The sequence below is a fragment of the Aquarana catesbeiana genome, linkage group LG01 (genome assembly GCF_042186555.1).
Source record: "Aquarana catesbeiana isolate 2022-GZ linkage group LG01, ASM4218655v1, whole genome shotgun sequence".
Classification (NCBI taxonomy): Eukaryota; Metazoa; Chordata; class Amphibia; order Anura; family Ranidae; genus Aquarana; species Aquarana catesbeiana.
In genome coordinates this window covers 387,974,068-387,987,822 of record NC_133324.1, presented here as the reverse complement: position 1 = coordinate 387,987,822, position 13,755 = coordinate 387,974,068, and the positions used below count along the sequence as shown (strand labels likewise).

The following is a 13,755-nucleotide window of genomic DNA, read 5'->3' as shown; positions in this document are numbered from 1 at the left end:
GAAGTTGCCTTGAAGTCACATTGCTATATTTTTTTTATATAGGCTATAGACTGAAGGACTAATGAATAAATGGTTGTGGAACAAATCATCTGAGTTTCCATTATTTCTTATGGGGAAATTTGCTTTGTTATACGAGTGCTTTGGCTTACAAGCATGTTTATGGAACAAATTATGCTCTCAAAGGTTTTACTGTAGTCTGGATTCTCCTGCCACCGCTATTATATTGTATATTACAAGGGATATACTAGTGGCCTTTTTATCATTAATTATTCTAATGGGGAATTCATGAAACAGAAATTTTTGTTCTGCTGAAAACTGAAAACAATGGTAATAGCAGCACATGAATATGGTTAAAGAGTAACTCCACTCTTGTTGAGAAAAAAACATTCCCCTCTGGGTGATCTATGTACATTGCATGGATTATAACAACCTGTGTTGCAGATTCCTACCTTTTGTTATTCTGAAGTATGCCCTGTATGTTCCTCTGAGCCTCAGTGATAAGTGGCTTTAATGGGAGTGGTTTCATAATTATCAGGTCTGCACCTGTAGGGCACTAATGAGGAAATCTGGTGGGCCTGCACCCCTTTAGACGTGTTCCTACTGGGAGAGTCTCACCAAAAAATGACATTTTTGTTGCAGGGGATACCTGAAATCTGACATGTATCTTAGGCAGACTTCTGGGAAAATTGGGGCGCCAATCACACAAGCAGGAAATTATGTTTTTGGGGGTGGTCAGTACACATTCTGTGTACAGAACAACTCCATGTAGCCATATTGCAATGTATTCTCAGAAAATTACAGTGGCTGCAGATTGAAAAGGAAATGTAAATTTTTTTACCATTCATTTACAGAATGATTTGTGCCGCAATTGTATGCACTATATTATTTTTTCTTTATTTGCTATTTTTCCCCCCACGAAAGTGGAGTTACCCTTTAACTATAGGAACAACAGGTGATGGTCGTAAAACTCCCTATCTGTGTGTGAGTATCTTCCAAACAGTTCATTATGCTTTTACTGTGTAATTGGTATAGCCCAAAACTGCTGCATGTAAAAAAAAAAAAAAAACATGCTGTTGCATCCTCCATTTCAGAAGGAGGGATCAGCAACATTGTCAGAAGGAGGAATCAGCAATGTTACCCTTTGTTTATGTCAGACTGTATTTGTTAGGTATCTGTTGATGTGACAACACATTCAAAAAATGCAAACTTTAGTGTTATGTGAGAAAAAACACATTCAAACTCATAGGTTATAATGACACTTACTTTTAACTATATCGGAATTTCTGAACCTGAAATGAAAACAAAATACATTTTTTTATTGTTATAAGACATATTAACACTATTTTAAAATTTTTTGTAAAATAACAAAGCTTTAAACATACTTTAGGTCAGAAATAACTCATCTGGTATCGTATATGTCTTTGCTATATTTGTGTATGTTTTTTGTGGCAATACCTAGCTCTAGTGAGGAGAATGAGGCGATGCAAAGGGGTAAGAACAATACAGTATCTACAAGAGTATATTATCTAAGGACCCTTGTAGATGTACTTAAAGTGGTTGAAAGTAACAAAAAATTTAGCTCTTCGGAAAAATATGATCTACTTGCTTAAAAAGGAACTCCAATCATTTCGTGTTTGTTAAAAGTCAGCAGCTACAAAAACTGTATCCCGTACGCCGTTGCCCCATACCATATTGAGCACCGCCATGTAAATATGCAGGGAATGGATGGTGGCGTGATCCTCTTGACATAAACAAGTATATATTTAAAGAGGACTAAGCGTCCACAAAGAAATCTTCAGGGAGGATCAACCAATCAGTAAAAGAATAGCTTTATTGAAAATATCAATTGGTTAAATAGGAATAGAAAAACCCTCAGACTTAGCATAGAATTAAAATCAAATTTTTTTTTCTATTTAACCAATTTATATTTTCAATAAAGCTGTTTTTATACTGACCGGTTGATCCTCCCTGAAGATTTCTTTGTGGACCTTTAGTCCTCTTTAAATATACAGTGAAAAATGTGTCTGTTGTTGTGGCACCCGGGAGCCACAGCTGCAACGCATTTTTGCCCATAGGAATGCATTACTGAAAACTTAGAGCATGCATAACTGTCAGCACCAGAATGTATTTGTGCATGCATATCACTGTTGCAGTAATTGCCAAATTAAATTAAGTGATCTGCAATCTAGTCAAGCACTTCTGGCTGTATAATGCACTGTACAGTTAAAGGGTGGGTCATTATTCAATATAAAGGGTTCTATTTTAGTACTTTTATATACATAAATACTAATAATTTATCTAAACCCTCTGCACACTTCATGGTGTTTATTAAATGCAGTCCCTTGCAGTGAAACTTTATCTCTTATTTCGGTCCTTTAGCCCGGGTGCACACTTGTGCGATCACAGACATTGCATGTGATTCGCACCCGCACTTTCCCTGCATTGAAACTTTATCTCTTATTTCGGTCCTTTAGCCCGGGTCCACACTTGTGGGAACGCAGACATCGCATGTGATTTGCACCTGCACTGCGGTGCCGATCGCATGCAATGTCTGTGCAATACGAGTTCAGCCATACAGTCGTATGGCTGAACTCACATTGAATTCGCAGGAAAATAGTGCAGGGACTTTTTTTTCCCTGCACTGGAATCGGATCGCATGGGATGCGATCTGATTCCCGTGCGAGTTCACAGTTCGCACTGCGATCTGTAAACCGATCTGGGGGGTGTCATGTGTCATTAACATTGTATTGACACCCGCAGCGGTTTGTAGAGGGCAATGTGAATTGCCTGCCGGAGAGATGCGATGCGGGAACCGGCGCTGGAATCACGCTGGTTCCCACATCGCATATGTGTGAACCTAGGCTTAAGCAATCTATCAGTTCTTCTAAACTCCTAAACAAGGATGGGATGTTTTCAGCATGAAAGTCCTTAAAGCCATCTGTAGCTATTACAATCTGGTGGTAGTACTCCCCAAATTTGAAATGACTTCTGACTCAAGTGCAGACTGTAATGCGGGGAGCATCTTTACTATTACTGTTAGCGCAGCAAACTCCTATCAAAGTCTCATTGTCTTTAAATATTTCCTGTTTTACCAGTTTGAAATCATATGATGGACTATCTTCCTCCATAGTTTGCTGATTAGTGCAGTCAACGGTCAATACTCTTTTTGCGTGGTAAGGTGCTGAGAGAATCTATACATTCCTGTTATTCTGTGCAAGCAGCAGCAAAGTCCTAGTCTGCTGATCTTCTTGCATATCATCAACACCTTCTAGAGGGAGAACTAGAGATACTGTTGTACGAGGAGGATTTAGATTTTGTGGGAATTTCAGAGACCTGGATCAACAGCTCTCATGATTGGCTGGCAACCATTCAAGGGTATTCCCTTTATTGCAGGGATAGAGAGGGTAAAAAGGGGGGAGGGGTATGCCTGTATATCAAGAATAATGTACAAATGAATGTGAGAGATGACATCACTCAGGGAGCTAGGAAGGAGGTGGAATCCTTATGGGTAGAGCTCCAAAGGGATGAAACTAAGGATAAAATAATACTGGGAGTATATTATAGGAGCCCTAACCTGAGGGAGGAGGGGGAGACGGACCTCCTATCACAATCTGGATTAGCAGCAAGAATGGGAGGTGTCATCATTATGGGGGATTTAAATTATCCAGACATAGACTGGGCAGAAGGAACTGGGCATTCGTCTAAGGCTCGCCAGTTCCTAAATGTCTTGCAGGACAATTTCATGGGTCAGATGGTAGACGCACCAACTAGAAACAAAGCGTTACTAGACCTTCTGATTACCAACAATACAGACCTGATCACGGATGTGGAAATAAGGGGAAATTTAGGAAACAGCGATCACAGGTCAAATAGCTTCAGTATAAATCACACAAAAAGGAAACATAAGGGAAATACAAAGACATTGAATTTCAAAAGAACAAACTTCCCTAAACTACGAACCTTGCTAGAATATATAAATTGGGATAAAATCTTAGGAACAAAGAACACGGAGGAGAGATGGGTTTGCTTTAAAAGCATATTAAATAAGGGCATTAGCCAGTGCATCCCACTGGTACATAAATTTAAAAGAGCGAACAAAAGTCCTGGATGGCTTCACTCCAATGTAAAAATGCATATAAAAGCAAAGGAGAAGGCCTTCAAAAACTACAAGGCTGAGGGATCATCATCAACATTCAGACTTTACAATGAATGCAACAAGAAATGTAAGGGTGTAATTAAGGCGGCTAAGATAGAACACAAAAGACACATAGCGGAGGAGAGCAAAAAAAATCCCAAGAAATTCTTTACCTATTTAAACAGTAAAAAATGGAGGACAGACCATATTGGCCCCATAAAGAATGAGGAAGAAAATCTGGTTACAAAGGATGGGGAGATGGAGAAGGTATTGAATTTATTCTTCTCCTCAGTCTTCACGAGGGAATCGGGGGGCTTCAGTAACCAAAACTGCAGTGTTTATCCTCATGATACATCAGAGGAAGCACCCTTATGGCTAACAGAGGACAGAATTAGAAATAGACTTGGAAAACTTAACATTCATAAGTCACCGGGACCAGATGGCTTGCACCCAAGGGTCCTTAGGGAATTCAGTCAAGTAATTGCCATACCATTGTTCCTAAGTTTTACTGACAGTCTACTGACTGCAATGGTACCAGCTGATTGGAGAAAAGCCAATGTAGCAACAAAATACATCCATGGGAATTACAGACCAGTTAACATCAATATTATGTAAGCTCTTGGAGGGGAGGATAAGGGACTATATACAAGATTTTAGTAATGAAAACGGTATCATTAGCAGTAATCAGCATGGATTCATAAAGAATCGTTCTTGCCAAACCAGTCTATTAACATTCTATGAGGAGGTGAGCTGCCATCTAGATAAAGGAAGGCCCGTAGATGTGGTGTATCTGGATTTTGCAAAAGCATTTCACACAGTTCCCCATAAACATTTACTGTACAAAGTAAGGTTTGTTTTTATGGACCAAAGGGTGAGTACATGGATTGAAAACTGGCTACAAGGGCGTGTAAAGAGGGTGGTGATAAATGGGGAGTACTCGGAATGGTCGGGGTGGAAAGTGGGGTCCCCCAGAGTTCTGTGCTGAGACCAATCCTATTTAATTTGTTCATAAACTACTTGGAGGATGGGGTAAACAGTTCAATCTCTGTATTTGCTAACGATACTAAGCTAAGCAGGGCAATAACTTCTCTGCAAGATGTGGAAATCTTGCAAGAAGATCTGAACAAATTGATGGGGTGGGCAACTACATGGCAAATGAGGTTTAATGTGGAAAAATGTAATATAATGCATTTGGATGTCAAAAATATGAATGCAATCTACTCACGGGGGGGGGGGGGGGGGCTCTGGGGGAATCAAGGATGGAAAAGGACTTGGGGGTCCTAGTAGATGATATGCTCAGCAATGACATGCAATGCCAAGCTGCTGCTAACAAAGCAAACAGAATATTGGCATGCATTAGAAACGGGATTAACTCCAGAGATAAAGTGATAATTCTCCCACTCTACAAGACTCTGGTCCGGCCTGACCTGGAGTATGCTGTCCAATTCTGGGCACCAGTCCTCAGGAAGGATGTACTGAAAATGGAGCCGGTACAGAGAACGGCAACAAAGCTAATAAAGGGACTGGAGGATATTAGTTATGAAGAAAGGTTACGAGCACTGAACTTATTCTCCCTAGAGAAGAAACACTTGAGAGAGGATATGATTTCAATCCACAAATACCATACTGGTGACCCCACAATAGGGATAAAACATTTCCGTGGAAGGGAGTTTAATAAGACATGTGGCCACTCATTAAGATTAGAAGAAAAGAGGTTTAACCTTAGACTGTGTAGAGGGTTTACTGTAAGAGCAGCAAGGATGTGGAATTCACATCCACAGGCGGTGGTGTCAGCGGGGAGCATCGATAGTTTCAAAAAACTATTAGATAAGCACCTGAATGATACAGGGACATACAGGGATACAGGGATTTACAATGTAATACTGACATATAATCACACACATAGGTTGGACTTGATGGACTTGTGTCTTTTTTCAACCTCACGTACTATGTAACTATGGAAAGAGGTGGGAATCTGGGGGCCATTTATTTGCCTTTGACTACTGCGCACTCTAGGCCTGTCACAATTTTAGCCTGTTGTCCCTTCTTTCCTTCTACTACATCATAGTTACAAAGTTACATAGTAGACGAGGTTGAAAAAGACACAAGTCCATCAAGTCCAACCTATGTGTGATTATGTGTCAGTATTACATTGTATATCCCTGTATGTTGCGATCATTCAGGTGCTTACCTAATAGTTTCTTGAAGCTATCGATGCTCCTCGCTGAGACCATCGCCTGTGCAAGGGAATTCCACATCCTTGCCGCTCTTACAGTAAAGAACCCTCTATGTAGTTTAAGGTTAAACCTCTTTTCTTCTAATTTTAATGAGTGGCCACGAGTCTTGTTAAACTCTCTTCTGCGAAAAAGTTTTATTTCTATTGTAGGGTCACCAGTACGGTATTTGTATATTGAAATCATATCCCTTCTCAAGCGTCTCTTCTCCAGAGAGAATAAGTTCAGTGCTCGCAACCTTTCCTCGTAACTAAGATCCTCCAGACCCTTTATTAGCTTTGTTGCCCTTTTTTGTACTCGCTCCATTTCCAGTACATCCTTCCTGAGGACTGGTGCCCAGAACTGAAGAGCATACTTTAGGTGCGGCCGGACCAGAGTCTTGTAGAGTGGGAGAATTATCGTTTTATCTCTAGAGTTGATCCCCTTTTTAATGAATGCCAATATTCTGTTTGCTTTGTTAGCAGCAGCTTGGCATTGCATGCCATTGCTGAGCCTATCATCTACTAGGACCCCCAGGTCCTTTTCCATCCTAGATTCCCCCAGAGGTTCTCTCCCAGTGTATAGATTGCATTCATATTTTTGCCACCCAAATGCATTATTTTACATTTTACATTGAACCTCATCTGCCATGTAGTTGCCCACCCCATTAATTTGTTCAGATCTTTTTGCAAGGTTTCCACATCCTGCGGAGAAGTTATTGCCCTGATTAGCTTAGTATTGTCTGCAAATACAGAGATTGAACTGTTTATCCCATCCTCCAGGTCATTTATGAACAAATTAAATAGGATTGGTCCCAGCACAGAACCATGGGGAACCCCACTACCCACCCCTGACCATTCCGAGTACTCCCCATTTATCACCACCCTCTGAACTCGCCCTTGTAGCCAGTTTTCAATCCATGTACTCACCCTATGGTCGATGCCAACGGACCTTATTTTGTACAGTAAACGTTTATGGGGAACTGTGTCAAAGGCTTTTGCAAAATCCAGATACACCACGTCTACGGGCCTTCCTTTATCTAGGTGGCAACTCACCTCCTCATAGAAGGTTAGTAGATTGGTTTGGCAAGAACGATTCTTCATGAATCCATGCTGATTACTGCTAATGATACCGTTCTCATTACTAAAATCTTGTATATAGTCCCTTATCATCCCCTCCAAGAGTTTACATACTATTAATGTTAGGCTAACTGATCTGTAATTCACAGGGATGTATTTTGGGCTCTTTTTAAATACTGGTGCTACATTGGCTTTTTTCCAATCAGCTGGTACCATTCCAGTCAGTAGGCTGTCTGTAAAAATTAGGAACAACGGTCTGGCAATCACTTGACTGAGTTCCCTAAGTACCCTCGGATGCAAGCCATCTGGTCCCGGTGATTTATTAATGTTAAGTTTCTCAAGTCTCATTTTAATTCTGTCCTCTGTTAACCATGGAGGTGCTTCCTGTGTTGTGTCATGAGGATAAACACTGCAGTTTTGGTTACTGAAGCCCCCCAATTAACTCGTGAAGACTGAGGAGAAGAATAAATTCAATACCTTCGCCATCTCCCCATCCTTTGTAACCAGATGCCCTTCCTCATTCTTTATGGGGCCAATATGGTCTGTCCTCCCTTTTTTACTGTTTACATACTTAAAGAATTTCTTGAAATTTTTTTTTCTCTCCTCCGCTATGTGTCTTTCATGTTCTATCTTAGCTGCCCTAATTGCACCCTTACATTTCTTGTTGCATTCTTTATAAAGTCTGAATTCTGATGATGATCCCTCAACCTTGTATTTTTTGAAGGCCTTCTCCTTTGCTTTTATATGCATTTTCACATTGGAATTAATCCATACAGGACTTTTGTTCGCTCTTTTAAATTTATTACCCAATGTGATACATTGGCTAATGCCCTTATTTAATATACTCTTAAAACAAACCCATCTCTCCTCTGTATTCTTTGTTCCTAATATTTTATCCCAATTTATGCCTTTTAGCAAGGTTTGTAGTTTAGGGAATCAAGCTTGAATGTTTCACCTGCTCTGGCACTTAACAGAAATGTCCTGTTATAGTCTTTTAATCACCGTCTGCTAAGCGAAGGCAATTTATTTGTTGCCATTCCGGGAGAACAAGCCATAACCTTTGAGCAAATGAAACCATTTTACTGTGTCTTCCTTTCTTTCCTTTTGGTAGCTAAGAATTTCTTGTCCTTTACGTTAATCAGAGAAATAGCCAAGAGGCCCATGGTAACTCTGGAGGAGCTGCAGAGATCCACAGTTCAGGTGGGAGAATCCACAGGACAACTATTAGTCGTACACTCCACAAATTTGACCTTTATGGAAGAGTGGTAAGAAGAAAGCCATTGTTAAAAGAAAGCCATAAGAAGTCCCGTTTGCAGTTTGCAAGAAGCCATGTGGGGGACACAGCAAACATGTGGAAGAAGGTGCTTTGGTCAGAAAATTTAACTTTTTGGCCTAAAAGCAAAATGCTACGTTTGACAGAAAACTAACACTGCACATCACCCTGAACACACCATCCCCACTGTGAAACATGGTGGTGGCAGCATCATGTTGTGGGGATGCTTTTCTTCAGCAAGGACAGGGAAGCTGGTCAGTAGGGATGAGGTTCGCGTTCGAGTCGAACCCATGTTCGACTTGAACATCGCATGTTCGGCCGTTCGACGAATTACGAATGATATGGGCCTTTCGCGTCAAATTCGAGTGGCGTGTCACGGCCCATAATTCACTGTGGCATCGCTGTGCATTGCTGGCTGATCATTGGCCAAGCATGCACTATGACCCGCATGCTTGGCCAATCACAGCGCTGTCTGTACAGAGAGCCATAATTGGCCAAAGCAAGGCATTGAGAGAGAGATAGAGAGATAGAGAGACAGTGTCATTTGATTTAAGTTAGAGTAGGCAGGCGAGTCAGTTAGCTGCACTCACAGTGTATTGTGTATATATATACATCCTAGGTGTTGTATATGTATATATATATATATATATATATATATATATATATATATATATATACTGTATTCAGTTTAGCTAGATCCATTCCTGTTATTCTCTTCCTACTGACAGGCAGGCAGGTGTTTTTACAGTATTTACAGCTACCTGAAGAAAATTGGTGGTGTTCTTCTGATCCTATTAGTTCTATTAGCTACAGTATTTACAGTTAGTGTAGTGCGTCCTCTGCACAATGTGCACCTAAAGCTAACTGAAGAAAATTGGTGGTGTTCTTCTGATACTATTAGCACTGCAGGCAGCTGTAGTATTTACAAGTTAGTGTAGTGTGTCCTCTGCACAGTGTGCTCTTAAAGCTACCTGAAGAAAATTGGTGGTGTTCTTCTGACCCTATTAGTACCGCAGGCAGCTGCAGTATTTACAAGTTAGTGTAGTGCGTCCTCTGCACAGTGTGCACCTAAAGCTACCTGAAGAAAATTGGTGGTGTTCTTCTGATCCTATTAGTACTGCAGGCAGCTGCAGTATTTACAAGTTAGTGTAGTGCGTCCTCTGCACAGTGTGCACCTAAAGGTACCTGAAGACAATTGCTGTTGTTCTGCTCCTATTAATACCACAGGCAGGCAGCTACAGTATTTACAGTTAGTGTACTGTGTCCTCTGCACTACCAAGCAGTGGTGTTATAGGTGGTTTTAGATAGGGAAAAGCAGCTTGCACCGAATGGGGTCCAGCCTTAAACCCTGGTGTGACTAACAACTGACAAATGGGGATGGTGCTGCGCTAATCCTACAATAAATTATAATATCTAGGTGTACTGGGTATCAACTCTTGTCTTTACTGAGGTATAGGGTGGTGATCTAAACCACCATGGGGAATATAGCATGTGGACGTGCAGGCAGTATGTGCATAATAGAAAAAAATAATAATAAATAAAGGGGGGAGCCCACCAAAAAAAACTATACATATGTATCTCTCAGCTTAAATAAAAATAAAACCATGGTGAAATCTACAATAAAATTAAAAAAAATAATAAATTTTTTTTTTCAATAAGATAGTGATTGCCGCTGAGACATTAAATGCCAGTACAAAGTGCTGTGAATTAATATCCGGAAATTATTATAGTTCAATGAACCATGATTCATATAAATAAATAGATGGCTAAAAACTCAATAGCATAAAAGCAAAAATTGCCAAATGATACAATGTTACATTGAATGTCCAAAGTGATCTTCATAGTTGTGCATCATGCAATATAGTGTCCAGTGCCAACAGGGGGTGCTCAAACTTAAAATAATACAATCCAATAAAGGTGACTTAGTGCAACAATAAACAGCTTTAATGCTTCCTTAGTGATAACAGACAATTAAGTCGTGTGGATAGCAGCTGAGTTTAAAAATCATTTGTTCAGAAGAGTGGTGAATGTGAAGTGTGCAGCAGGATCTCCTCCATGCAACAATCCTCTAGTGGTAGATAATGGCCCGGAAATTATTATAGTTCAATGAACCATGATTCATATAAATAAATAGATGGCTAAAAACTCAATAACATAAAAGCAAAAATTGCCAAATGATACAATGTTACATTGAATGTCCAAAGTGATCTTCATAGTTGTGCATCATGCAATATAGTGTCCAGCGCCAACAGGGGGTGCTCAAACTTAAAATAATACAATCCAATAAAGGTGACTTAGTGCAACAAAAAACAGCTTCAATGCTTCCTTAGTGATAACAGTCAATTAAGTCGTGTAGACAGCAGCTGAGTTTAAAAATCATTTGTTCAGAAGAGTGGTGAATGTGAAGTGTGCAGCAGGATCTCCTCCATGCAACAATCCTCTAGTGGTAGATAATGGCCCCTTACCTCACTATACTGAGGTTACAGCATAGAGCAGACAGCGCTTGTGGTGTCTCCTGTGCAGGGGGGTCCTAGGTAATGGACTGTCATTTATCAGACCTCAGATCCATGGAGAGCATCATAGTAATTGGAGAGATGAAGATACCATATAGTGTAGTATTTCAAGCATGTATCAGACTTTATTCAACATTAGCAGCATACAGGGTACTCACACAGTAAAAAACGAAAGGTACAGTGTATCCAGACGAGCAGCGAGCTCATACACTGCTGACAGTGGGCAGTGCCTGTCCCTACGCGTGGCGTCACGTGGCTTCATCAGTGTGCACCTAAAGCTACCTGAATAAAATTGGTGGTGTTCTTCTGATCCTATTAATACCACAGGCAGGCAGCTTTGGTATTTACAGTTAGTGCACTGTGTCCTCTGCACAGTGTGCACCTAAAGCTACCTGAACACAATTGCTGTTGTTCTGCTTCTATTAATACCACAGGCAGGCAGCGACAGTATTTACAGTTAGAGTATTGCGTCATCTGCACAGTGTGCACCTAAAGCTACCTGAAGACAATTGCTGTTGTTCTGCTCCTATTAATACCACAGGCAGGCAGCTACAGTATTTACAGTTAGTGTACTGTGTCCTCTGCACAGTGTGCACCTAAAGCTACCTGAATAAAATTGGTGGTGTTTTTCTGATCCTATATTAATACCACAGGCAGGCAGCTACAGTATTTACAGTTAGTGTACTGCGTCCTCTGCACAGTGTGCACCTAAAGCTACCTGAAGAAAATTGGTGGTGTTTTTCTGATCCTATATTAATACCACAGGCAGGCAGCTACAGTATTTACAATTAGTGTACTGTGTCCTCTGCACAGTGTGCACCTAAAGCTACCTGAAGACAATTGCTGGTGTTCTCATACTAATAATACTACAGGCAGGCAGTTGATTCTACTAGCTGCAGTATTAGTATATATATACATCCCAGCTTTGTGCAGCTACATCTCACTGCAGGCCAGCTTAGTGCAGCTACAGGCCATTAGTATGGAAGGCCAACAAGGAGAGGCAGACATTCACAAGCCAATAAAAGAGGGCAAGCAGGCTCTGTGTCTAGAAGCAACAGTACTGGTCGTGGAGACAGTGCATCCTCATCAGCACGTAGCCGTGGGACACGCTTGTCCTTTTTGTCGACAGCTGGCCATGTTAAGCCACAACATGAGGAAGACTTGGTAGAGTGGATGACCAAGCCGTCCTCATCCTCCTCATCCTCTCTCACCCAGGCTCAGGGTACTTTGTCTGGCAAAGCAGCGGCCTCTTCCCTCGGCTCAATGGCATCAGTCACTCCTTCCCTAGCCCCACCATGTCCTCCTGAGGAATCCACCAAACTGTTTGACCACAATGTTGCGTACATGCTCCAGGAGGATGCCCAGCGTTTTGAAGGCTCCCATGATGGTACACAGCTAGAGGAAGGCAGTAACGTGAGCCCAGAGAGAGGGGGTACCTAAGAAGGACAGCAATCTGGCAGTCGTGTTCCCCCAGCTGCAGCATACTGCCAACTTTGCTCCAGTGATGAGGAGGGAGGGGATGATGAGATCACTGACTCCACGTGGGTGCCTGATAGGAGAGAGAAGGAGGAGGCACATCACCAACGAGGCAGGATGCTCTCCAGGGGCCAGCTTGAGGGCAGCACACCAACTGCATCACACTGCAGAGCTCCGCATGTGCAGGGTGCAGCTGTCTCTGCGCATTATTCCAAAAGTTCTTTGGTATGGGCCTTTTTTGAGACGAGTGCATCAGATCCCACCACTGCTATTTACAACATATGTCTCAAGCGTATCTCGCGTGGCCAAAACATCACCTGCTTGGGCACCACATGCTTGACCAGACATATGTCGATCTGCCATGCAGTTCATTGGCAAGTGTACCTAAAAGACCCACACCAAAGAACAAAGAGGACCTCTCCTTTCTCCTCATCAGCTGGGATCTCCAACCCCGCTATACGTTCAGTCCTCTCTGAGACCTGCACTGAGAGGAATGAAGGTGTAGAATTAGGTGTGTCACAGCCAAGTACTTGGGGGCAATCTGCTATCGGTACACCGACGTCAGATTGTACCAGGCAAATTTCCCTGCCCCAGCTGCTGCACCGCCGAAAGAAGTACACTCCCAGCCATCCACATGCCCAGTGGTTGAATGTTAGCTTGGCTAAATTGCTAGCACTTCAACTGCTGCCTTTTCAGTTGGTAGACTCTGCCCCCTTCAGTGAGTTTGTGGAATGTGCGGTTCCTCAGTGGCAGGTTCCCAAACGCCACTTTTTCTCACGGAAGGGGATTCCGGCTCTCTACCGGCATGTGGAAGGCAATGTTTTGGCCTCGCTGGACAGGGCGGTTAGCGGTACGGTGCATATTACCGCTGACTCATGGTCCAGCAGGCATGGACAGGGATGTCACCTATCTTTCACCGCGCACTGGGTGACTCTTCTGGCAGCTGGGAAAGAAGCAGGACAGGGTGCAGTAGTGTTGGAGGTTGTTCCGCCACCACGCCTCCAAAATTCTACTAGTGGTGATTCTGCCACACCTCTCTCCTCCACCCCCTCGTCTTCTTCCTCCA

The 13,755-nt window shown here is 42.0% G+C and overlaps 1 protein-coding gene across 1 annotated transcript in view; it reads right to left on the bottom strand.

The window, feature by feature from the left end:
* Window positions 1-13,755, bottom strand: part of TRPM6 (transient receptor potential cation channel subfamily M member 6) — a 318,859-nt gene that overhangs the window by 106,099 nt on the left and 199,005 nt on the right. Inside the window, exon 31 of the mRNA XM_073634261.1 lies at window positions 1,264-1,289. Within this exon, the coding sequence (XP_073490362.1) occupies window positions 1,264-1,289 (26 nt within the window). The remainder of the gene's footprint in view (window positions 1-1,263; window positions 1,290-13,755) is intronic.